The sequence below is a fragment of the Bombina bombina genome, unplaced genomic scaffold (assembly GCF_027579735.1).
Source record: "Bombina bombina isolate aBomBom1 unplaced genomic scaffold, aBomBom1.pri scaffold_708, whole genome shotgun sequence".
Taxonomy (NCBI): domain Eukaryota; kingdom Metazoa; phylum Chordata; class Amphibia; order Anura; family Bombinatoridae; genus Bombina; species Bombina bombina.
In genome coordinates, this window is record NW_026510833.1 from 24,771 (window position 1) to 52,000 (window position 27,230).

At 36.2% G+C, this 27,230-nt stretch overlaps 1 protein-coding gene across 1 annotated transcript in view; it reads left to right on the top strand.

The window, feature by feature from the left end:
* LOC128643480 (multidrug resistance-associated protein 1-like) overlaps positions 1–21,630 on the top strand; it is a gene marked incomplete at its 5' end in the record, with an annotated part of 45,898 nt that extends 24,268 nt beyond the window's left edge. Inside the window, 4 exons of the mRNA XM_053696326.1 lie at positions 8,133–8,291; positions 8,608–8,774; positions 9,122–9,316; positions 13,927–21,630. Coding sequence (XP_053552301.1) covers positions 8,133–8,291; positions 8,608–8,774; positions 9,122–9,316; positions 13,927–14,035 — 630 coding nt within the window. The remainder of the gene's footprint in view (positions 1–8,132; positions 8,292–8,607; positions 8,775–9,121; positions 9,317–13,926) is intronic.
* Between the last annotated feature and the right edge of the window lie 5,600 nt (positions 21,631–27,230).

Consider the following 27,230-nt stretch of genomic DNA (forward strand, 5'->3'; position numbering starts at 1 on the left):
TTTTGTTCTGACAGTAAAGTCCATGTTAGAGCAAGTCTTGCTAAATTCTGGTTGCCCCTGCTAATAGCCAAAAGATGATAGCATACAGAGATAGAGATCCGATCCACAGTCGTAAGTGTAAGCCAATTTTCAAGTTTACCTAATTTCCAAGACAATCCTACCTCTCTAGTTGTTTCCAGGAAATAATGCCTTATCTGTAAATAAGCAAAGAAGTCTTTGTTGGGTAAGTTATATTCCCCTTTTAGTTTTTCAAATGTTTTAATGGTTTTTCCGTCCCCATCTATCAGTAAGATTAGTTTATTTAGTCCATTATTGTGCCATCTATTGAAGACCTCGGACTGTAGACCGGGTTGAAACTTTGGGTTCCCTATCAAGGTGAGGTGTTTTGAAATTTTAGGGTTGAAAGATAAAAGCTTTGATATTTTCCACCAAGCCCTGATAGGGTTGGATATAGATTTCAGTCTTTTAATTTCTAGGGGTAGCTCTTTAGGAGGGGAGTGTAGGAGTGCTAGGGGAAGATAAGGATCGCAGACATTACTTTCAAGATGGTTATTTAGGATATAATCCTTAGATAAGATCCAGCTAGTAGCTATTCGTGCCAAGGAGCTGAGGTTGTATGCTCTGATATCTGGGAGTGCCATACCTCCAGAATCGCATGGGAGAGAGAGTTTTTTAAGGGAAATTCGTGCCTTTTTCCCTTGCCAGAGAAATTGGCTAATCAAGCTATTGATTAATCTTACATCCTTTTCGTACAAGATTACTGGGACATTCAGAAGTATATAAAGGAGTTTCGGGAGAAGAACCATCTTAAATATTGCCACTCGACCCGAGACCGAGAGTGGAAGTGTGTGCCAGGTTCTCAGCTTTTCTTTAATTTGCCTAATAATAGGGGGTATGTTAAGTTCATATAGTTTGTCGGCATTCACCGGGACATTTATTCCCAAGTATTTAAATGAATCTGTTATTCTCTTGAAAGGATTTTCTGTACAAGAGTCTTTATCCCTGCGGATCCAAAGAATTTCTGACTTAGCTGTATTTATTTTATATCCTGAGAAGGTAGCAAAATGGTCTATTATTTGCATAAGTTTTGGGATGTTAATTTTAGTGTTAGATATATATAATAGTACATCGTCTGCATATAGGCCGATTTTCATTTCATGATTTGAGATCTTAATTCCTTCCAAGTTTTGTCTTACCATGATTGCCAAAGGTTCAATGGCCACATTGAACAGGAGAGGGGAGAGAGGACACCCCTGGCGGGTTCCTCTTTCCAGAGTTATTGATGGGGATACCATGCCATTAATGATTAGGCGTGTAGCTGAGCCTTTATAAAGGTTCTTAACAAATTCAGGAAATTTACCCTTAATTCCGAATTTTGTCAGGGAGGTGTTGAGATGCTTGAAAGTGACAGAGTCAAACGCTTTTTCTGCGTCAATGGACAGAATAGCCATGTCCGGTGCTCCGGGCATTTCCTCTCTCCCCCCTCCCGCCTGCCGGGCCTTTTCCAAATATTCAAGTGTAAGTAATAATTCCCTTATTTTTGCCGAGGAGTTCCGTCCATTCATGAAGCCCGCTTGGTCCGGATGGATTACCTGTGGGAGTATTTGCTGTAATCGAGCTGCTAAGATAGAGGTGAGAATCTTATAATCTGAATTAAGTAAGGCTATTGGCCTATAAGATTCTTTGAGCCTTGGGTCCTTCCCTTCCTTGAGGATCAGAGTTGTATGTGATGCCGAGAATGAAGGAGGGATTGGTTTACCTTTGATATAGAGATCATTATATAAATTTATTAAATATGGAGAGATTTCTGAAGAAAGAATTTTGTAAAATTCACCAGGTAATCCATCCGGGCCTGCTGCCTTACCAGTGGGAAGACCAGAGATTGCCTCAGTTAGTTCTTGCGCTGATATAGGGGAGTTAAGGATACTGATATCTTCGTCCATTAGTGAAGGGCTTTTAATCATATTCCAGAACTCCGTGGCCTTGTCATGATCATAGCCTTTACAGGAATATAATTCCTGATAATAGTTCACCAATGTGGATGCGATTTTATCCGGATTTAGGATTTGCACACCCTTCTCTAGGAGTCCTTCGATATAGGGTTGCTTTTTTTCGTTATTGACCATTCTGGCAAGCATCTTTCCGGACTTGTTCCCGAATCTATAAAGTTTAGCCTGGGTTTTTAATTCCTTTTGTGTTTGTTGAGTCAAAGAGAATGTATCCCGGGCTTCCTTAGCCTGTACATACTTAGACCAGTTTAAGGCGTTCTTCTGTAATATGAATTTATTATATGCATTAGTTAATGCTTTTTGTATCTCTCTCTCCCTTACCTTCAATTTCTTGGTCAGGGCTATCTTGTAGGTTAGAATTTCTCCTCTAAGGACCGCCTTGGCGGCTTCCCAGAACAACTCTGGACGTTCGGTATATTCTGAATTAAACCGGAGATATTCCTCAAATTTAGATCTAATGTGGGTTTTGAATTTCAAATCTGTCGCTAAATAATATGGAAAGAAGAAGCGTGAAGATTTGAATCTTGATTGTTCAGGCTTAATGTCTAAAGTAATAGGGGCGTGATCTGATAGCAATATAGAGGTAATTCCTGCTTGGGCTCTCAAGGAGCCCAAGCGCTCATCTACGAGAAAGAGATCTATGCGAGACATAGTTTTATGCGCTTTTGAGAGGCACGTGAATTCCTGAACATCTGGATTCTGACTTCTCCAGATATCGTATAATGCTAGGTTTTGTTTTAGTTTCTTAAACATTTTAGATTCTAAATTATCCTTTTTCTGTTTTTTTTGCTTCATAGATTCTCTAAGTCTATCTAATGGGGAGTGCGGTGCCATGTTGAAATCGCCACCTATAATTGATAGCCCCTGATTGTACAGGAGAAATTTAGTTTGGATTCTATTCCAGAATTCTGGATCAAAGGTATTAGGGCCATATAGGTTGCAAATTGTATAGATTTCCTGGGCGATTTTTACTTTAATTAGGACATATCTCCCCTCCGGATCAGGCTCGCAGTGGATCACCTCAAGCTGAGCTCTTTTGCCAATTAAAATTGCCACTCCCCTTTTTTTGCCTATGCTTGGCGAGAAGTATACGTCTCTTACCCATGAGGACTTAAGTTTGTTAGATTCTTCTGAATTGAGATGGGTTTCCTGGATTAATCCTATATCCGTCTGATATTTCCTTAATTGTGTTAATATGGTTTTCCGTTTAATGGGGGTGGAGATCCCTCCCACATTCCACGAAACTATTCTAAGTTTTTCTATTTTTCTGTATCTTTATAGCATGAAAGTAAGATGAGGGAGAGAGGTAGGGAAAAGGGAATGGAGAGAGAAAAAAAAAAAAAAAAAAAAAAAAAAACAAGAAAAAACCACCTGACACATATGGAACTTGACCCATTTAGCCCTATATGAGAGGTCTTCCCAGTTATCGAACCTACACTGTTTAGGTGGGGGCTGCATCGTCTGTTGCTAGGGAGTCTAAGGACATGAAGAATTTCTCGGCTGCGTGTGCCTCCAGGAAAAGATGTGCCATTCCGTTCACAGTAACTTTTAATTTAGCTGGGTAAAGTATGGTCGCATTTATTCCGGAATTTATGAATTTAGTGCATATAGGTGCCAGATCTCTCCTTTTGGAAGCTGTCTCAGCCGAGAAATCCTGAAAAATAAGGATCTTAGCTCCATTAATAATGAGAGGTTGTGTTTTATGATAGTGCTGGAGAATAGAGATTTTGTCCTGGTAATTGAGTAGCTTTACAATAACAGGTCTAGGCCTATTAGATTTTTGAGCTAATTGTGGTGGGCCCAATCTGTGGGCCCTCTCTACCAAGATGTTGTTGTATAAGGGCGAGAGTTTGAGAGCTGTCTTTAGTGTGTCAGAAACAAAGAGGGCAAGGTCCTCATATTGTTTCTCCTCTGGAAGACCTATTATTCTGATGTTGTTTCTTCTGCTACGGTTTTCAAGGTCTTCTAGTCTCATAAGAGTTTTTTGATTACTGCAACTGATGCTGTCCAGCTTAGTGCCTTGTACTGCTACCGTATCTTCCAGATCCGATACTCTCTGCTCGACCTCCTGCATTCTTGAGGAGAATTGTCTGATTTCCTGAGATAGAGAGGAAATATCCTGCTTAATTTCCATCCTAAGAGCATCGAATTTGGGAGAGAGGGCATCAGAAATGCTGGCAACTAGATTTTGGACATTTAGTACTTCGGGTGTGGCTGCACTTAATAAAGTTGATTGAATCTCAGCTGTTGAGTCCTGTGTGTTTTTGGATTTCTTATCTCTTTGTCTACCTGCCATTCCTGGTGAGGATGCTTTAGAAGAGATACCAAGAAATTTATCCATGTACTTCTCTATAGAAGAGAGAGAAGAAGAGAGAAGGAAAGAAGGGGGGAGAGGGAGAGGAAAAAAAGAGAAAAGAAAAAAAAAAAAAAAAAAAAGGAAAGAAGGAACGTAGAGGTGCAAGGGAGGTGGGGGAATGTGGGGAGATGGTACGTGACCTATGGGAGGTGATTGAGTCGGGCAGGAAGTTGTGAGTACGCCAGATCTAGGGTAGTGCCTTCGTGTGGAATTTTCCAATTGTGTTGTTTGTGATAAAAAAAAAAAAAAAAAAAGAAAAAAAGAGGAAGAAGTGAGCTAAGGAAGAATATATCTCAAGATCCCTAAAAGGGAATCAGTGGGGTGGGCGTAGAGGAATGCGCCAATTCAGTATCGGGCTGTGACTTGTGATGCCCTATTTAAATTACGTGCTATTTGGGTGATTGTGTAGATAAGTGGAAAAAGAGGAGAGAGAGGGAAAAGAGGGGGGGAAGGGAGGGGGAAAAAAAAAGGAAAAGACGTTTAGAGAAACGTTGTGTATTCGCGTTTACCCTATATGTTATTTATCTGCTCGCTTTTTCTAAAGTATGAGGGCTTTAGTATTTTTAATCACTGGGTTTAGGATATTTGACAGATTAGTAACGACAGTAAGTTAATGGGAAACCTCTTTAGCAATAAGAAGTCAATTAGTGATATGAGTAAGCAGATAATATTGATTCAGGAAGTTCTTTAGTATCTAAGGGATTGATTTGAGGTATTTTATTTCTAAGAGAAGGAGCTAGGGGAGATTACCCCTGTTTACTATTATTGTGATAAGGTATTGAATACTACAGATAGGTCAGGGGATTGCTGCCTGTATCCCTATTGTATGTTTTTTTTTTTTTTTTCCTTCTTCTTCCCAGACACAGGGCAGGGAGGAAACTCAGGTAGTACAGATACATTTTGGTTTTCCAGCTATACTAGTTATCGTGTAGACCTTTCAAAGGGTCAGCGAGAGTGTTGATTAATAAGAAGATTCAGTTTGAGCCTTAGTGACCCAGCTTTAGTAAGATACCTGTATATATAGCGTAGTGACACCTTTAAAAAGCCATCAAACAAAAAACAATTCCTTTTTGCATATGCAGTATAAGTATGTACGCAATCTGGCAAAGCTAGACAGTGTTATATACAAAACAAGAAGAAAAGTGCAACATCATCAGTTGGTAGTATCAGGTTTTAAAACTTTTGTATCAAAAAAAAAAAAAAAAAAAAAAAAAAAACAAATTGAAGGAGCTTATTCAAATTTGTTAAAGGCTGAGGCTACCAGATATTGCGCAGTGCTAGATATATGCTTATTTCATGTGGCACAGTAATTTTCAGTATACTAAGTATCAGGAGTTACCACGCTCTTATTAGTATTAGGTGATATGAATAAGCAGGTAATATTGATTCAGGGAGTTCTTTAAAATCTAAAGACTTGATTAGAAATATTTTATTTTTAAGGGAAGAAACTAGGGGAGATTACCCCTGTTTATTATTGTTGTAGTAAAGTATTAAATACCACAGTTAGGTCAGGAGATTGCTGCCTGTATCCCTATTGTATCTTTTTCGTAGACAGAGAGCAGGGAAAAAACTCAGGTAATACAGTTAATTTTTGCTTTTTGCAGCTACACTAACTATCATGTAAACCTTTCAAAGGGTCAGTAAGAATGTTGGTTAGTGATATGATTCAATTTAAACCTAATGACCCATCTTTAGGAAGATATATGTAGCGTAGTAACGCTTTTTAAAAAGCCATCAAACAAAGACAATTCCTTTTTGCATAAATAGTATCAGTATATACGCAATCTAATAAAGCTAGATAGTGTTATATCCCAAATAAAAAGAGAAGTGCAAGTTAATCAGTTAATAATATCAGGTTTTGAAACTTTTGTAACAGGTAGGGGGAAAGTGAGAGAGCATATTCAAGTTGTTAAAGATTAAGCAAATATTCTCATAGAAGAAGTCTTTTTATTCTCGGTCTCTTCTTAAGTTCAAATTGCCCCTTTATATATTTTTAGTCCACAGTTAGGATATCAAGATAGGGGACAAGAGAGCTTGTTGAATATAATTAAGTGCTCTAGACGATTTTAGCGTCTCAGGTTTATCCCCCTTGGTAAGCTTCCAGGCCATTCGCCATCAGCCTGATTCTTTCTCTTTCTCCCCCCTTCCTCCTCCTATTCACCTCTGCCTTTAGGAAATTGACTTTTAGCGGGTCTAACCTGAAACTTTTAGGAGCCTCTTCAGGTATCCAGGAGCAGTGTCTGACCCACAGTGGAGTAAGAAAAAAGTTCAGGTAAACTCACCCCTTGCCTCCGCCTGTCCACTCGCCGTGTTCGCCAGCGACGTCCAGGTCCCCGCAAGCCGACACGGGGCTGCTTCCAGTAGCCGTTTCCCCTCCGCCCCTATCGAGGATCGCGCTCGGCTCTCCTCACGCAGCAACGGTGGGAGGAGAGCAAGAGGGCTGCATCAAACACCGGCGTCAGCCGGAGAGGAACGGCTCCAGCGTCAGAACCCCAATCCAAGATCGAGCCCAGCTCCCTCCCGCGCAGCACCGGTGGGGGAGGGAGAGGGCGGACACCAAGCTGCAACGCTGCAGGGGGGGCACTTCCAGCGGTACCGCAGGTGAGGTTCAGGTAATAACAGAGCGGTCAAAGATGCTGAAAATTTTCCTGGCGAGGGCTACAGGCGGAGTGGGGGAGATAAGGTTTGAAGTTTGAACGGAGTGGCAGAGTTTAGTTTGAAGGAGGAGGGAGATACAGTCTAAAGCAGAGAGGGTAGGTAGCGTGATGAGAGATAGTTTTTAGGCTGGGTAAGTCAAAATAGAGACAAGTTGAGTCCAGGCAATGAAAAGAGTTAGTATGAACCAGTGGGATGGTGGGCCACTGGTAGAGGGTTCCAGAGCTGCTTTTACCAAGCTGTCCTTACAAAGAGCCCCAGGACTTGGAGCAGGCGCGCAAAACAATCCACCGCCAGTATGTGTGTGGCTGGAGGTGTGGGCTCAGCAACACCTGTTGAGCTCCTCCTCCACCGGAACCCTAGAGCATCGTGAAAATCAAGAGTGTGCAATTTTAAACAACTTTCTATTTTACTTCAATTATCTATTTTGCTTCATTCTTTTGATATCCTTTGCTGAAAAGCATATCTAGATAGGCTCAGAAGCTGCTGAAATTAGATAATAGAAGTAAATTTGATTGATGTTTAAAATTGTATTCTCTACTTTAATCATGAAAGAAGATTTTTGGGTTTAGTGTCCCTTTAAGCTTTTTTTTATCTTGCTAAAAATTGCTATTCTAAAGTTGTTTTTACTCCACCAGTGACATTATTAGTAATGTTACTTGTTAGATGATGCTCTGAGTACTAGCACAAAGGCAAAAACATTTTAGCTTGAATATAATACCAATAGGTTTATGAGTAAAATGATCTAAGTGTCCTCTTGTAGCTAAAGCTTCTTATTTGCTTCCTGTGATTTGCCACAAAAATTATTGTATAGCCAATAAGCACATCTAGGCAAGTATCCCTGCTTGCTTTTCCAAGAAGTACTCTGTGTAAATTGTTAGCAAGGCACCAAAGAACTCTGGGTAAGATATGCAAATGAGATATACAACATCTCATGCTTTTTGCTTCTAGTATGGTGTTTAACCACAGAAATCCTCTTATAGGGTAGATGCAGCATAAACAAAACCACACCTAGACAGTTGTTTCAAGCTTATTAGCTCCCATCAGCAGAAAATAGGTTTGATTTGCTTCCTGTGGTTTTCTCTTTGATAAGCATCTGTTTTGCTGCGCAGGTTGGAATAGTTGGAAGAACAGGAGCTGGGAAATCGTCGCTAACTTTGGGTTTGTTCCGAATTCTTGAACCCGCAATGGGAAAAATTTGCATTGATGATATTGATATTTCAACACTGGGTCTTCATGAACTGCGATCAAAAATAACGATCATCCCTCAGGTAAGGGAGCGCTGCATCAACTTTTATGCTACAGCAATTCCTTTTTGAGTTCATGTGATGGGATTTTAAAAATGGCTTTGACCTGGATTTGATTATTGTTATTGTGAATTTGCTGTTGAATAGGTCTAAAATAAATACTGAAATATCTGTGTCCAAGATGTATTGGGGTGCCCCCTCTTCCGCAAATAAGCAAAGCTATTTTATTGGACAAGAACATGGTTTATAAATTATTCATGAAGTATTGGTCCCTATCTAGAAACGTACAGAGAAGATTAACAATTCCATCAATCCTTTATATATTTTGACCTTTCTATAGGATCCTGTTTTGTTTTCGGGATCCCTTCGGATGAATCTGGACCCATTTGATAATTATTCAGATGAAGAAATCTGGACTTCTTTGAAATTGGCTCACTTGAAAAACTTTGCTTCTAGCTTGCCCGGTGGATTGGAACACATTTGCTCGGAGGGAGGAGAGAATTTAAGGTAAATATTGAAACTGCCCCAGATATATATTTAGCATGAACTTAAATGTTTATATTGTTTCACTGTCACCTGACCAAAACTGTCTTTAAAATATTAATTTTGGTAATTTGCGTTGGTGAAATCCGTACAGCAAAATAAAATACTTCTATATATTATGCAAACAATGTATTTTGTACACAATTGAGCAATACTGTAAACTATATTTCCTTCTTTATTGAGACCATTTTTTTTTACACATACTTAAACATTTCATATCACTGTCTCCAAATATTTGATGCATCTTTTATTTGGTGCTTATCTTTTTAAGAACTGTGCTATTGGTACAAGGAGTTTTCTCTGTCTCCTAGTGTCGGCCAGCGTCAGTTGGTTTGCTTGGCCCGAGCTCTGCTTCGCAAGACAAGAATATTAGTGTTGGATGAAGCCACAGCTGCTGTGGACCTAGAGACAGATGACTTCATCCAGGCAACTATTAGAAAGGAATTTGAAGACTGCACTGTTATAACAATCGCTCATCGACTCAACACGATTATGGATTACACAAAGTAAGAACCTGTTTCCTAAACAATTCAGTTATTGCTATCTCCCTCCATTCTTGCTTTGGCTATACTAAAAGAGTTGTAGACATATACATATATGTGTGTGTGTGTGTGTGTGTGTGTGTCTGTATGTATATGTGTATATATATCTATATACTATATATATATATATATATATATATATATATATAACCAAACTTTAGGAAAAATGCACTCTCTGGATTTATAAAGCAAATTCTTCTCAAGAAGTTTTGAGGTTTCCCCCCTTCCTCAGACGTCATGTAGTAAAAAGAATTTGCTTTATAAATCCAGAGAGTGCATTTTTCTTCAAGTTTGGTTATAGTTTATTATTTATTTATTATACTTTATTTATAAAGCGCAACATATTCTGCAGTGCTGTCAATGGGTACAATTTAATTTAAATAAAACCATGATATAAAACTTGTAAGAGACAGGATAAAATTTTACAAACACATACAGGAGGAATTGAGGGCCCTATGTCCGTGGGAATTTACAATCTAGAAGGGTAGGAGGTTAGGACTGCAAGAATGAGACAGATGTTAATACAGAGTTAGATGAGAGAAATGTTAGGTAAGTGAAATTAATTTATTATTGAGTTGGGTTGTAGGCTTCTCTGAACAAAAAAGTCTTCAGGGAGCATCTAAAAGAAGAAAGATTAGGGCAAAGCCTGACAGCACGAGGGAGAGTGTTCCAGAGGGTAGGTGCTGCACAACAGAAGTCTTGCAGTCTAGCATGAGAAGAGGCGATAGTCGCAGATGCAAGGAGCAGGTCATCTTTGGATCTTAGTGGGCGGGCTGGAGTATACTTGTTGATTAGAGAGGATAGGTAGAGGGGAGCAGCGTTGGTGAGAGTTTTGTATGAAAGGGTGAAAATTTTGAATTCAATTCTGCTGTGAATTGGGGAGCCAATGAAGGGACTCACAGAGAGGTGCAGCAGATACAGAGCGACGGGAAAGGTGGATTAGCCTGGCAGAGGCATTTAAGATGGATTGAAGGGGGGAGAGGTGGGAAAGAGGAAGGCCAGTAAGTAGGTTATAAGCATAATTTGCCCAGGTAGATCTGACAATTGAAGGATAGCGACAGTGCTTTATCACCCTGCAATATATATATATATATATATATAATACAATACACACGCCAGTCGAATTGCTGAACCGGAATCAGTTGAATTAATGAGTGTTGCTCTCAGTAGTTGGTCTATAACCACACACACCATGTCACTATCAGCCCCCCAATATCTTTAATTCAAGAATACAAATTAAAAAGATTATTTCAGGAATTTTATTTATTAGGAAAGTTGATAGGGCAATTAACTCATAACCACTATACTACCAGCAAGTTTGTTATCCTTTACATTGTAAGCTTCTCAGGGAAGAACCCTCCTCCTATATCAATTCCACTGTCAAGTCTAATTGTGTGTACTGTACTGTATACTGATCATATATTCAGCAATGCAGATTATTGTGCAGCTTTACAAATAGATTATAATATCATTAATAACCTGCAAAGGGGAGAGTTGATCCATCTAAACTCATACACATTGAATTGTGACTAGTCTTGCAAACCACTTCCATGAACATATACATTTAAAGGGATATGAAACCCAATTTTTTTCTTTCAGGATTCAGATAGAGTATGTAATTTTAAGTAACTTTCAAATTTACTTCTATTATCAATTTTTCTTTGTTCTCTTGGTATCTTTATTTGAAAAAGCAGGGATGTAAGCTGGCCCATTTTTGGTTCAGCACCTGGGTTGCGCTTGCTGATTGTTGGCTAAATGTAGCTACCAATCAGCAAGCGCTACCCATGTGCGGAACCAAAAATGGGCCGGATTCTAAACTTACATTCTTGCTTTTTCAAATAAAGATAGCAAGAGAATGAAGAACATTTGATCATAGAAGTAAATTAGAAAGTTGCTTAAAATTGCTGCTCTATCTGAATCATGAAAGAAAAAAAATTGGGTTTCATATCACTTTAAATTGATTGTTTAAAGGGAAAGAGAAGTGAAAATTAAACAATCATGATTCAGATTGAACGTTTGTTCAGTTTACTTTTATAATCAAAGTTAATTGGAAAGTTGTTTAAAATGACATAATGTATCTAATACATGAAAGTTTAATTTTTATTTTACTATCCCTTTAAGATAGGTAGGCTCAGGAGCTTGCATGTGTCTTTAGCACTGTATGGCAGCAGTTTCTGCAACAATGTATAACAATATTACAAACATTGTTGCCAAAACTGATGCTGTAGAATGCTCAAGACATGTACACGCTCCTGAGAACACATAGGTTTACTCTTACACAAAGGGTACTAAGAGAACAAAACTTAATAGAAGTACGTTTGGAATATATTTAATCTTGTCTTCACTGTCCTTTTAACCCTTTCAGTGCTAATGACGGCTCTGAGCCGTCACAGAGTTTCTCACTCTGGTGCTAATGGCAGCTCACAGCCGTCATGAGCACTCTCCCACCTTGAGGGAGATCTGGGGGCTCCTTACTGCTCCTACCCCGGCGATCGTGTCTGTAGAGTGACAGGCATCGCCGGGGCTTCACGTGATGCACGGTGACCTCACGCGCAATTACGTGATGACGTCACCGCGCAACTTTATTTATACTTAACAATGTTAAGTATAGGAGGAGGGGGCATGCTGCTTAGAAGCCTGTATCTCAGGCATCTAAGCAGCTACAGACCCCCAAGATAATCATCTAACCTTTCCAACAGTGTAAGTATTGGGAGTCTGTAAAAAAAAATCAAAAAGTAAAAAAAAAAGAAAAAGAAAAGAAAATATTAGCACCCAGGTGGGAAATGGCTTAGCAGCCAAAGGGTTAATTAAAGTTTAAAAATAGCTATTTTTTGTTTTAACATGTAGTAAGATTTTTTTTCTCTGTACAAAGGCCTTTATTGATATAAGATTTTAAAATCTCATCCTCTCTAATAGGTGAATTGTTTAGTTAGTTTATATTAGACATGTGCACGGGCGAAAAATTAGTTTCCTCCGAAAGATTTGTTCTGAATTTTTAAAAACATTTGGTTCGGCTGAATTTTGTCCATGCAGCATTCTGTTCAGATGAATATTGGATTCAGATTTTTTACCCTTATTTCCAATGGAAACCGCTAATATAGACAATTAATATTAACAAAATCGTACATTATAGGATTCAAACATTTAAAAAAACTTATCTTTCAATGTTAAAAGAACATACAACTCCTGTATGACTTAAATCCAGTATTTAGTGCCTGACTGGCTGTCCCTAACGTCAGTCATTAGCAATTCTATAGCAGGATTGGACAGGGGTACGATGGACAAATAAATGGTCAGACCCCCTGTTCATCATTACAAACAAAGGAGCTTATTAACCAAACAATATAACTCCTTCCCCTCATTCCTGCACCTTTGTCCTTTTTTGGCATCAAACTGCATGAACGAATGAATCAATTTAGTCAAACAGTCATTCATTTTTCCTCTGTTTCGTCCAATATCGTATTCGCCTGTTTGTGTATTAAATGACTCGACAAATCATCAAAATTCAGACAAATTTGTATTCATCTGAATGAGCAACTCTATTTTATATGCAACATCATTTTTATGTTGGGGTTTTATATTTTACTATATTATACAATTCTGTCATGCCCATAACCTACACTAACCTTCCTATCTCCACTGCTATCCCCTAAAACCCCATAGCATGTAAGCGTGTGAGCCCAGCTGTTTGTAGTTCACCTTCATAAGAGCCGACTACAACAGTTCAACTCTCGGCAGGACCCTCTCTCCCCATTTGATCCCTATAAATGTTATCTTGTATACGCCTATGTTTATAGCGCTGCGGAACCTGTTGGCGCTCTACAAATTCCCGATAATAATAATAATAAATGGCCAGAGGCAGAACCTTTTTTCACTTTCTGTTTTTTTAGTGAAAGTTTTTCTGCAGGTCATTTTAAGTAAAATTCAATTTTAAGTTAGGAAGTTACACTAAAGCACATTAAATTACAATGTGTTGGTTAACTAAAGAATAAAACAATTTTTAACATTTTATTATATAGTGCAGTAGTTGAAAATTGCATTGCAAATTAGTTGCAGGCAAAAAATGAAACTGTAAAATGTCTTTTGAATAAATTTGTTTCCTTTTCTCTTGGTCTAACATAGAAATGTAGTAATAAAAAGGTGCAATGCTCATAAGAACGTCTTACATTCAGAACAAACCACTTTGCAGACTGGGAAAGGCTAGGGGAGGGTTTGAAAAAATCTCTGAGAGCCAGTAAATGATTAATGCACTGCTGCTTTGCAGTGCTACTGCATATATGACTGTTAACATCAAATAGCACTTTGCTCTGGATGCACAGTGTTAAGGAAAACCTATACAGTGCAACCAGAGCACAGCTCTGTTTGAAGAGAACTGTCTAATGTGGAGCAGAGCTGCAAAGTTAAAGCACTAACAGTACTTGCATGGGTACTGTTCTTTCTGCAGACATGCCGCATTTTCTGCAATGGCATCTCGGATCACTGTATGTTCTGCCTTGGGGCTGCTTGTTTACATTTAGTTGCTTATTTCATAGTGCAGTTTGTCAATTTGTATATCTGTATTTTTTTTTATACAGGATTGTGGTGTTTGACAAGGGTGAAATTGTGGAATTCGATACCCCTACAAATCTGCTTGAAAGAAAAGGACAGTTTTACTCCATGGCCAAAGATGCTAATATAATTTAGTGGTGATTGAAGCAGACTTCATCGAACAGCTAATGCTACAAGGCAATAATATGTGTAAATAAAAAAACAAACCTTTCTGAATAATACCAGACATAGAGCCAATGGGATCAAACAACAGATATAGCACTCAATTGTGTTCTGGTCTCAAATATCAAGATGTGTCAAGGAAGATTATTCAGGACTGATCTCACCCCCCCCTACAGATTTGCTCTTCAGTGATCACCTCTTCCCTTTTTAAGTGGAAACTAATTTAAAGGGATATTTAATATGTTCTTATATATATATATATATATATATATATATATATATATATATATATATATATATATATATATATATATATATATACATATATATATATATATATATATATATATATTATAAGCACTCCATTGCAGATCTGCATAAAAAAATAAATGTTTGCAGTCTAAGAACACACCCTTAGAAATAATTTTTGAATGTGTTTATTTTATCCTTTTTGCTCTGATCAGCTAGGGAGAGCTATAAATTAGTTCCAACACTGATCAAATAATTACTGTGTAAAATGATGCAAAGTCAGGATTCATAATAATACAACAAATACTCTTGCATCACGGTGTCCGCAGTGTTCAGGTCTTATTTACAAGTAACTTGCGCAAAATAATCACAGCACAATTAAACATTTGTGGGATGAAATTCTTTTATGCCATTATAACATTTTACAGTTTTAGTCTAATTTTGGACTAATTAAAACCCTACCTATCATTGGGACTATGAAAGGCTAAATATCCTTTAGATTATATTTGGAGCTTTTATTATGCACAATGAAACCATAAATCTACAATACAAACATTACCCTAAGTTTCCTGATACTTAGAAACATCTGTGCCGAAAGATAGTAGAAAAAAACAAAAGTGTATTAAACCTGCTGTCATCTCTGTAAAGATTTGTAAAGATCTCAATTAAAGGGACATGAGTGTTCCATATTCCATGATTTTTAGATTGTGGTTTATATATTAGAATGTAAATAATAATGCATGAAAATATAGTAGGTAAAAATAGGGATTCAGACGTGTAAGCATATTTTAATCTTGCAGCACTGGTGCTATGTGTAATCATGCATGCAGTTTATAAATGGACTTGTTCTTGACGAGCCAGTAATAGTATTAATTGCATTCATTTCTATACAAATGTCCTCTATTAACTTTTAGGATGGATTTGCAAATCCAGTCTACGAGGCCTCTAACAAGTCAGGATTTAAGGCTGTGGTAGTTCTATAGGGTACAAAGTAGCCTAATATTTTGCTTTGCACCCATGTTTTTTTTTTGCATAGCCCTTAAAGGGACACTGTACCCAATTTTTTTCTTTCATGATTCAGATAGAGCATGAAATTTTAAGCAACTTTCTAATTTACTCCAATTATCAAATTTTCTTTATTCTCTTGGTATCTTTATTTGAAATGCAAGAATGTAAGTTTAGATGCCGGCCCATTTTTGGTGAACAACCTGGGTTGTCCTTGCTGATTGGTGGATAAATTCATCCACCAATAAAAAACTGCTGTCCAGAGTGCTGAACCAAGAAAAAAAGCTTAGGTGCCTTCTTTTTTAAATAAAGATAGCAAGAGAATGTAGAAAAATTGATAATAGGAGTAAATTAGAAAGTTGCTTAAAATTGCATGCTCTTTCTAAATCACGAAAGAAAAAATTTGGGTTCAGTGTCCGTTTAATAGCTCATTTTGGACATGCCTTCTGCAACATAATTCATTTACTATGAGGCCTTTGATTGGCTGCAATGGCAAAGCCTATTTGTAAACACTTTACAAGGCCGAGAAAAGAGACAAAAGCAGCCATTAGGGAGTGACAGAAAATAAACTGAGATCATTAATACACAAACACAAAAATCCTCTCAGCTAAGTAAATTTTATTTTATTTTTTTATATTTTCAGGAAACCTGACATGTGAAAATACATGCTAAAATATTGACCTCTCACTACTGTTGTTTTTTATTGTTTCCTAATTAAATTAATATATTATTATTTTTAATGTATTTTGTTTCCAACTAGAGTGTTTGACTAGATACAAAATATAAAATATTTACTTAGGATTTTTTTTTAATATAACAAATACTAAATATACAGTGCATTGTAGCTGCAGACACTAGTTTGTTGTATATAAAGTGTGAGATGAGACAGTTAGTAATATAATATAAGCATGTGTCAAAATTAGAAACAGTTTTTACATATTTTAAGTTCCCAAAAAATCTTATAAAACATTTTAAGCAGAAAATTAAGAGGCATGAAACACAAAATGTTTGTTTTATGATTCAGATAGAGCATACAATTTTAAACTTTACAATTCACTTCTGTTATTAAATTTGCTTCATTATCTTGGTATCCTTTGATGAAGGAGCAGCACTGCACTACTGGGAGCTAGCTGAACACATCAGGTGAGCAAATGACAAAAGGCAGCCATCAATAAACAGCTAGCTCCCAGTAGGGTATTGCTGCAGCTGCTACATACATATTGTTTCTAATGCCAAAAGAAGAAAGTAAATTTGATAACAGAAATTAAAGTGTCTTAATATTATATGTGCTATCTGAATCGTACATGTTTAATGTTGACTTTCCTGTCTTTATAAGTGCTCTTATGTATTTTTTTCTGTAAAATGTGTGTTGCATACACACTTAAGTGATACTGTACTGTTTAAAGGGACAGTCTAGGCCAAAATAAACTTTCATGATTCAGATAGAGCATGTAATTTTAAACAATTTTCCAATTTACTTTTATCACCAATTTTGCTTTGTTCTCTTGGTATTCTTAGTTGAATCTTAACCTAGGAGGTTCATATGCTAATTTCTTAGACCTTGAAGCCCAACTCTTTCAGATTGCATTTTAACAGTTTTTCACCACTAGAGGGTGTTAGTTCACGTATTTCATATAGATAACACTGTACTCGTGCACGAGAAGTTATCTGGGAGCAGGCACTGATTGGCTAGACTGCAAGTCTGTCAAAAGAACTGAAAAAGGGGCAGTTTGCAGAGGCTTAGATACAAGATAATCACAGAGGTTAAAAGTATATTATTATAACTGTGTTAGTTATGCAAAACTGGGAAATGGGTAATAAAGGGATTATCTATATTTTAAAACAATAAAAATTCTGGTGTAGACTGTCCCTTTAATGTGTTTCCAATGATTTGTTATATCAGCTGTAGAGTATAAAATGTAAGGAGATCACTCTTTTTGGTTTATTTTATATATGAAATATCTGCTTTTGCTTATTGAAATCACAATCCATTCAAATGGTTTAAGCTTGCAGGAAGAGCAGCCCTCCTTATCCTATCTCTTGCTATATACACAAAGGCACCCATCTTATCTTTCTCTCTGTCTACAAAGGCTAATATGTAGAGCGATTGAAAAATGAACATTTTAGTACTCATAGCTGCATATTGTTTGCATAGCTTTTCTACAGATGATACTACAATATACATTTGTTCAGTATAGGTGGTAGTTTAACTGGCAAAAGCAGCTATTTCAAATGACTAAGTCAAGTAGAGGAGCTGTTTGTACACAATATAATACACAGATAAAATGGATCATTAGGAACACATTAATAAAATAAAAAATTACAGTGCTACGTCCCCCAAAAAATTAATTTCATCAATCAGATAAAATATACAATTTGAAACAAATTCCCAATGTACTTCTGTTATCAAATTTGCTTCATTCTCTAGCAATGCAGTACTGGGAGCTAAACACATTGGGTGAGCCAATGACAAGGGGCATATATTTGCAGTCGCCAATCAGCAGCTACCTCCCAGTAGGAATTGCTGCTTCTTAGCTTACCTAGGTAGGCTTTTCATTAAAGAATACTAAGGGAACAAAGCAACTTAGATAATAGAAATATAAAAGAAAGTTGTTTAAAATTGCATGCTCTATTTGAATCATTTTTGGGTTTCATGTCCCTTTAAGACACAACAGTGCATTAAAACACATAGTTTGCCCTTCCCACCGGTGCTCTGTCTTTGTGGGTTAACATGATAGATTGTTGTGTTTATGCAAATATGTATATTACACACGGGAGGTAGGAATGTAAATTGTACGATTCTATTTTTTGCCTTAATGAATTATAAAAAACGACAGAAGTGCACTCTGTTTATGTATAAAACATTACAAATAAGGCTACACTGTGTACCAAAGTATTTATGTTATAATAAACATCAGCAGGTTATATTTTCTGATTTACATAGAAATCTGTATACACAGTAAATACATTTTGATATATTTTTTACTACAGTGTTTTTGTTTTCTAAGAATTTCTGATTACTAAATATTTTATGCAATACATAGATCTCTTTGTGACTGGGAAACAAATTAAATGCAATGTATTATTGTGATAACTCAGGAATATTGTATTACATACTAATAAATATCTGTCATAATGGTTTAAAAGCAACATGGTCACTGAATATTCTGTCTTGCTTAAAAATCGATTTGTTTAAACCTGTTTTCTTAATATCCTGAGTTACTAGTGTGCCTTTTTATGTTTGGTTTATATACTGTATATATATATATATATATATATATATATATATATATATATATATATATATATATTGCAAAAAGAAAAGCATAGACAAAAAATGCAATTAAACCCTGTGAGATTTTGTTTAAAGATATCACACATGATATTGATGACATCAGCTCTGACAGCATGCATGACATCATCTACAACATAACGATATCACATATGACATATATAAGTGTGTCCTATCTTCAGTAGTAGAAGCTTCTAAACTGCCTTGGGTTGGTTTTGCAGCACTATTGTAGTATGCAGACTTTTGGATTTTTAAAGAGAAAACAACACTTTACTAAACCACAACGGAGTAACATATAGCCTTATTTTAGAGTCTCCAGAAAGCTCACTTTTTTGAGCTTTGGATATCATTGAACAATATAAGGTGCTGTTAATTAAAAGAGAATATTGTAAAATTAAAATGTAATGATTTTTTTTTTAACTGGTAATACGACAGCATTTTCTGCTTTACCAAAGCAAATGTTATATTAACTTGACCTTTTTAAACATACTGTATTACCTTATGCAGTGTTCATTCCTGCCTTATATTCACAGTTTAAGTACAATAAAAAAGTGCCTTTTATGAGAAAGATCAGGGGTTAAAAAGCTATTTAAAGGGACACTGAAGACAATTTTTTTCTTTCTTGGTTCATATAGAACATGTAATTTTAAGCAACTTTCTAATTACTTCTATTATCAAATTTTCTTCGTTCTCTAGCTATCTTTATTTGAAAAAGAAGGCATCTAAGCTAAGGAGCCAGCCAATTGTTGGTTCAGACCATGGACAGCACTTGTTTATTGGTGCTGTCCAATCAGCAAGGACATCCCAGGTTGTTCACCAAAAATGGTCCGGAATCTAAACTTACATTCTTGCTCAAATAAAGATACTAAGAGAATGAAGAAAATTTAATAGTAGGATTAGATTAGAAAGTTGCTTAAAATTGCATGCTCTATCTGAATGACGAAAAACATTTTTTTTAGGTTCAGTGTTCCTTTAAATCTAAAGTGACACAAACAGGAAGGTCATATATGTATACTGCCAATATCTAGGTATGTGTTGCTTAGTAACTATAAGTTACCATTCCTACTGATAAAGTAGGCTCATTCGGCACAGGGAGATCTATTAAAAAAATTAATAATCAATAGTAATAATCAATAATTAATTTTGAAATGATTAGTTGTAGATAAAAGTGAAAATATTTATACAATGTCCTTTTAAAAACAATGAAATATATTCTAGTCCTGTGTTGTTAATATATTTTACTACACTTATGCTTTGCAGAATTTATAGTGACCACAATGTTTTAACCAGTCTACCTCAAAATTCAATAATCCAATGTTTTTTTTTGTCTTTTTTTAATATTAGTAGGGAAAAATATAAATTTATAGTGTCATTGTATCTTGTTACAATATACCTCATGAAAATGTTGAAAATCAAATGCAATATGCTTTAATAAACACTGATGAAAACATTTAGAGCCAGATTATGGTTTGCAATAAGCAATATAGCTCCCGTGCTAACTTGTGTGCCTATTACAAGTTGAAAGTAAACGCGTTTGCTTGAGCATAAACTAAATTTGCACTTGTCAGTTTAGCGAGAGTGGAGACCTAGCATAAAGAGTAAGAGTTAAAAAGTGCACCAAACACAACATAAATACATTATGTTACACTCATATATACACTATCTGATAAATTATTATTTGTATAAATATTAATACATTTTTTATATAAGGATTTTAAAGCTATATGGCAAGGTGTTTGAATGGACAGGGCTATAATTATATATATATATATATATATATATATATATATATATATCTAAATATATGCATGCCGAATGCCGAAGTAAGCAGCGGCTAGTGCCCTTTGGATATTTTGCACCTGGATTAATTCCTGTAAAAGATCCCCACACTAAGATCTAGATTTGCAGAGATCTTAGTGCGGGGATCTTTTAGAGGAATATCGCTACGAAAACATACCGAAGGGCACAAGCTGCTGCTTACTTCCGCATTCGGATCCTCACAAAATATCAGTATGCACATCTCTAATCTATGGGGGCGATTTATTAACTGACTGACGGACATGATCCGCTGTAGCGATCATGTCCGCCAGACATTGATAAATACCGACAGCATACGCATTGTGCAGTGTCGCCCCCTGCAGATTCGCGGCCAATCAAGGGGTGTCAATCAACCGCTAGCAAGGGGTGTCAACCCGATCGTATGAGATCGGGTGGATTGATGTCCGCAGCCTCAGAGGAGGCGTACGAGTTAAGGAGCAGCAGTCTTAAGACCGCTGCTTCTTAACTCCTGTTTCTGGCGAGCCTGAGGGCTTATGCGGAAACGGGTATATGGCCCCATTTAGGCCGTGATAAATCACCCCCTATGTCTGTATATATTCATATAGATATAAAGGTAAAGCTATATATTTTAAAAAACAATAATTATATAAATATATATTTAAAAATTAAAAGAATATTTTCTTCTGTGTGAAATATTTGGATTTAGCGCTATAGGTCTAACATGGCATTGGGTTAGCACTCAAGTCTATGGAGAGCTGAAGTTAAAGAAGCTGCGATATTCCAAGTCCTAAAGTTAAGAGGCATCAGATTTCGCTTGCACGCAAAAATGTACTTTTAACTTGTAATACGCATGCTAACCCGCCCACTTTAAAAGTTTGCTTCCAGTGTTGTTAGCGCGAGAGCAAAACCGCTATATAGCACGCCACTTGTAATCTGGCCCTCAATCAGTAATTTGTTGAATGTAGTGCAAGTGATACAATATCTGCTTTACTATAAACAGCTGTAAACTGCCTGTGTCTACTTAAGAAGACTGCAATGCCTTACTATGCTAGTTATAGCCCTTCCTGGCTGCTGTGTAATTAGTCAATTGCAGCTTTATGGTTTAATGTGTATGGTTACAATGCTTATCTACAGTACTGTTATGCAGATTGGCTAGTCTTAGACTCGCCTGTCCACTGATATGTTCTGTGTTGTCTCCTAACAATGTGATGTAATTATAGTTTAATAAATACTGAAGGAATAAGCTGTGTGTTGTCTTCCTTATAGAATTTTGACACAACCATTTACTGCAATAATTTGCTAAGTTTAGACACCTCATTCATGAATAGAAACAATGTTTGTGGCTAATTCCCTATCATCTTGCAGTGTGACAGAATACCCACTATGCAGGGCTGGATTGGCCTACCAGGATACCAGGATATTTCCCGGTGGGCTGCAGCAACTGGGGCTGGAAAGCTACAATTTAAATGGGGTATTAATGGATGCAATAGGGTTGTAGGGTGACTATATAACATTAATCTGACATTTTTATTTAATACAAAGTAATATAATTTAATTCTGTAAAAATATTGGGGAAGGAGTAACCCTGTAATCCCCTTTGAGAAAAATGGGGCATGTGCAATCTACCAACTTAACAGAAAATAGGGCTGGTCTTCATATTTTTCCAGGGCTGCTTTTTATTGCCAGTCACTATGCAATGTACCAAAAACACACTAGAACCTCAGCCTTACAAGCACAGAATACTAAATCATCTACCATTATTACAACATGAAAGAAAAGAGTATTCTCTTAATGTAAAGAGACACTAGACACAAAATAAATGCTAGCATGAATGATGTATTCAATGCAAACAGTCTGATTAAAATATGCAGGTTATTTGTTATATATTAGTTGTTTAAATACTATAAAAAGTGTGAAATTTTAGTGTCCATATAGCAATGTGCACCTCCACGATGTAACCTAGATTTCCTTTCCTACTGAGATCAATAAGGACCGGTTAAAAATGGGTCATTAGAGTGGGAAACCAATGGCTGTGTTAATATAGCAGTATTGAAGAGACACTTAAATGGATAGTAAAGTCCAAATTAAAGGGACACTGAACCCAAAATTTTTCTTTCGTGATTCAGATAGAGCATGCAATTTTAAGCAACTTTCTAATTTACTCCTATTATCAGTTTTTCTTAGTTCTCTTGCTATCTTTATTTGAAAAAGAAGGCATCTAAGCTTTTTTCTTGGTTTAGAACTCTGGACAATCGATCTGAGTAAAAGAGAGCAGCGCAAAGGGACACGATTCAAGGCAGTTTTATTAACAGGTATAACAGTACAATACAAGTACTACTTACAAAAAGTAAGTGCATTCAGGCATTTCACAAATTATGTTGTGAACATATGGGGTCTCAGTCCGCCAATACAGGTCACCACACCTAACCGATAGTTCTGACAGGGGATGTTCTCCTCCCGAATTTAGCCTCCAGCAACAGGGCACCTTCTCTGACAGCAGACTTGACTGGTAGAGCTCAACGCGTTTCCCCCGGAGTACGCCCGGGCTTTTTCAAGAGCAGAATGTTTCAGTAGGAGTGTGTGTCAGTATTTCTAGCAGATGGTAGCTTCTCATTGGTCTGTATATTAACCAATGCAAGGCTAACTATCCTTACACACCCATATCACAACAAACATTATTTTAGTAAAACACATACGGTCTATGCAATTGGGCTCACATACATTGTAAATATTTACCGTATTGCAAAATCATGATAGTAATAAAAGAACTAATTTGATTCAAGTTGCATAACAATCATATTCAAAATATACATATAAAATAATACTAAAATACATAGTGAAGTGCATAATAAAAATACATAATGGAATACATCATATTAAAAACAATAAATAATAATAAATATATACAATTGAAAATAAATATATACAAACACTAGAATAATATCTATACACTATAGTGATATCTATACATCTGAATTAAATAAATTCATATTTATTAAAAGTAATCTCATCCTAAAAATCGATAACAATAGTTAAAATAGTACAATAATTCAATTATAAAAAGAGAAAGAAAAAAGGGGATTCAATGAAGTTTGATGTATATGAAATCCACAAAATGTCTATATAGATACCCACACATATACATATATATATATATACATACATACATGTGCATGCACTATTCCATACAAAAATAAATTTAAAATTTCATATATAATACTGCACATATATGCATACATACATATACACATGCACATACACACATACATGTACAAGTAAACACATATATTTCAAAAGTGATGTCCTGAAACGAGATAAAACAAGAAGACCCATAATTAATCAACATGCAGGGATAATATGACAGAACAGGGTAAAATAGAATAAGATAGGATAAACCAATTGGACAGGATGCATCATGACAAAGAGATCACAAAAAGGCCTGAACATCCAAATCAATATTTAATCCATATGGATCCAAGGTTTTCAGTTTATATATCCATTCTGTTTCTCTTTGTCTCAATGCTCTCAGTCTATTTTTGTTATCAGAGGGTATCCAGTCAATAATCTGTATCTCAAGGCCCCTAGGATCACTCCCATGGACTAATGAAAAATGATTTGGAACACTATGTTTATTAAGACCATTCTTTATATTATATAGATGTTCATTAAACCTGGTTCTTGTCTTTCTTTTAGTGCGCCCTACATAGAGCAACTCACATTTACACCTCAAAAGGTATACAGTGTATGTGGTCTCACAGTTACATCTATGTCTGATCTCAAAATGTTTTGACCCCTCGGAATTTACAAACTCATTGCCTCTTTTTACATGTGAGCACATATTGCATTTCCCTTTATTACATTTATATGTGCCCATAGGTAGGGATAACCAATTTTGAAGTGTACCTCCCTTCTCATTTATCTTCCTTGGCCCAGCCTCTAACTTTTTTAACTTGCTGGGTGCCAAATGAATCTTTAAATTTCTATTTTTTCTAAAGGTAATGAGTGGTTTATCTCCTATCATATCACCCAAGATGGGGTCAGATTTTAAAATACCCCAATGTTTCCTCATTACTTTCTTAATTACTCGGGCTCCCTCATTATAAGTTGTAATAAAACGTACTTCATTGTCCCCAGACCTATTGGACTTTGAAGTATTCTTATTTCTAATAAGTTTTACTCTATCCATCTCCCTGGCTCTTTGTTTAGCTGTAGTAAGAAGACCAGTGTCATATCCCTTAGATAAAAATTTATTATCTAGTTCTTTAGCCTCTTGTTCAAAATCACTTAGCAATGTACAATTTCTTCTAATTCTAGTGTACTGGCTTACAGGAATGTTAGCCTTCCAGTTCCTTAGATGGCCGCTCTTAGCAAACACAAAGCTGTTCCTGTCCACATTTTTCCTCTGATTTTTAACTATCACCTTGTTATCTAAGGGATTTTTCATGAGGCATATATCAAGGAAAATAATCTTCTCCTGAGAGCTAGTACCTGTAAATTCCAGATCAAAATAATTCCTATTTATATACTCTGTAAACTGTGCTAAAGATACTGATGAACCTTTCCATAATATAATAACGTCATCTATATATCTATAATACTTAAAGGGACAGTTTACTCAAAAATTTTCTCCCCTTTAATTTGTTCCCAATGATCCACTTTACCTGCTGGAGTGTATTAAATTGTTTACAAGTAGCTCCTTTACCCTTATATTGGCATTTGAAATTGTTAATTTAGCATGTGGTATCCCCACCTATTCTGAAAGTTTGTGGCCGCGCGTACCAGCTATAGATAAGCTTTGTAAACACAGCCAGCAGAAGAAATTACACTCCCAGTGTGATAAAGCAGATATAAGGTAATAAAAGGTTGATTTTCCATTGTTCTCTCAAAGTATTGGTGATTGTTTTAAGGACCGATATAAGATAAAGAAGCAGGTATATGTGCACAATGTGATACAGTAATGAGATCTGATTATACCTACAAGCTCAACCTATTTTATTAGGCTGTGGCTTCAAAACACAAAATCAGAGCTTTAATATACAGAAATAAACCTTAAAAAGCTAATTTTCATACATCTTTTACTCTGCAGTTGGTAAAAAAAGCAATTGTAAACACATTAAGGGAAAAACTATTTTACATTATACTGTCCCTTTAATAATATTACCGCTAAAGGGGTTGTTATTCCATATGCAATCTTTCTCAAAATTATCCATAAAAATGTTAGCATAAGAGGGGGCAAAGAACTCTGGACAGCACTTTTTTATTGGAGGTTGAATGTATCCACCAATCAGCAAGGACAACCCAGGTTGTTCACCAAAAATGGGCCGGCATCTAAACTTACATTCTTGCATTTCAAATAAAGATACCAAGAGAATAAAGAAAATTTGATAATAGGAGTAAATTAGAAAGTTGCTTAAATTTCCATGCTCTATCTGAATCACAAAAGAAAAAAATTGGGTTCAGTGTCCCTTTAAACTTTCATGATTCAGGTAGGGCATGTAATTTTAAACAACTTTCAAATTTACTTTTATCAAATTTGCTTTGTTTTTGGTATTCTTAGTTGAAAGCTAAACCTGGGTAGGCTCATATGCTAATTTCTAAGCCCTTGAAGGCCGTCTCTTATCTGTGTGCATTTGACAGTTTTTCACAGCTAGAGGGCGTTAGTTCATGTATTTCATATAAATAACCTTGTGCACATGGAGTTTTTTAAGAGTCAGTGCTAACTGCCTGAAATGCAGTCTGTCAAAAGATCTTAGATAAGGAGGCAGTCTGCAGAAGCTTAGATACAAGGTAATTACAGAGGTAAAAAAGTATATTTCTATAACAGTGTTGGTTATGGAAAACTGGGGATTGGGTAATAAAGGGATTATCTATCTTTTTAAACAATAACATTTTTGGTGTTTAGTATCCCTTTAACACTAAATACATTTCATTCACCTCCCTCTAATCATTGGTGCCGCCATCTTGGAACCGAGGTTACACTGTAGGTATCTGAAGCAGATTGGTTGCACATGTGCAAACACATCTGCACTGGAATGTAGTGAAAACTAAATTTCAACATGGCAGCACCCATAAGTAGAGGGAGGTTGGGAATAACTTCAATACTATGCTTACAAAATATATTTAGTGAGTCTGCACTTCCATGTCTAACAGGAATGAGAAAGACCACCATTTAAAGGGTTATAGCAACAGGAAATAAATAAAATATAATGTATTTTTACTACACATAATTAACCCTTTGAGTGCTAATGACGGCAGGAATGAGAAAGACCACCATTTAAAGGGTTATAGCAACAGGAAATAAATAAAATATAATGTATTTTTACTACACATAATTAACCCTTTGAGTGCTAGAGCCGTCATGAGCACTCTCCCACCTTGAGGGAGATCTGGGGGCTCCTTACTGCTCCTACCCTGGCGATCATGCCTGTAGAGTGACAGGCATTGCCGGGGCTTCACGTGATGCTCGTTGACGTCACGCGCAATTACGTGATGACGTCACTGCGCAACTTTATTTATACTTAACAATGTTAAGTATAGGAGGAGGCATGCTGCTTAGAAGCCTGCATCTCAGGCATCTAAGCAGCTACAGACCCCCAAGACCCATTGTTGGAAAAGTAATCGTCAACAGTGTAAGTCTTGGGGGGCTGTAAAAAAAATAAAAATAAATGTTTTCAAAAATTTCAAAAATAAAAAATTAAAATAAAATATTAGCACCCAGGTGGGAAATGGCTTAGCAGCCAAAGGGTTAAAAATGTTGTAGTACAATCTAAAGGTGTTTAAAGGGATATAGAGGTACCAAAACAAAATGCCTTAATGTGCACAAGCATTTTATGAGTTTGTTTC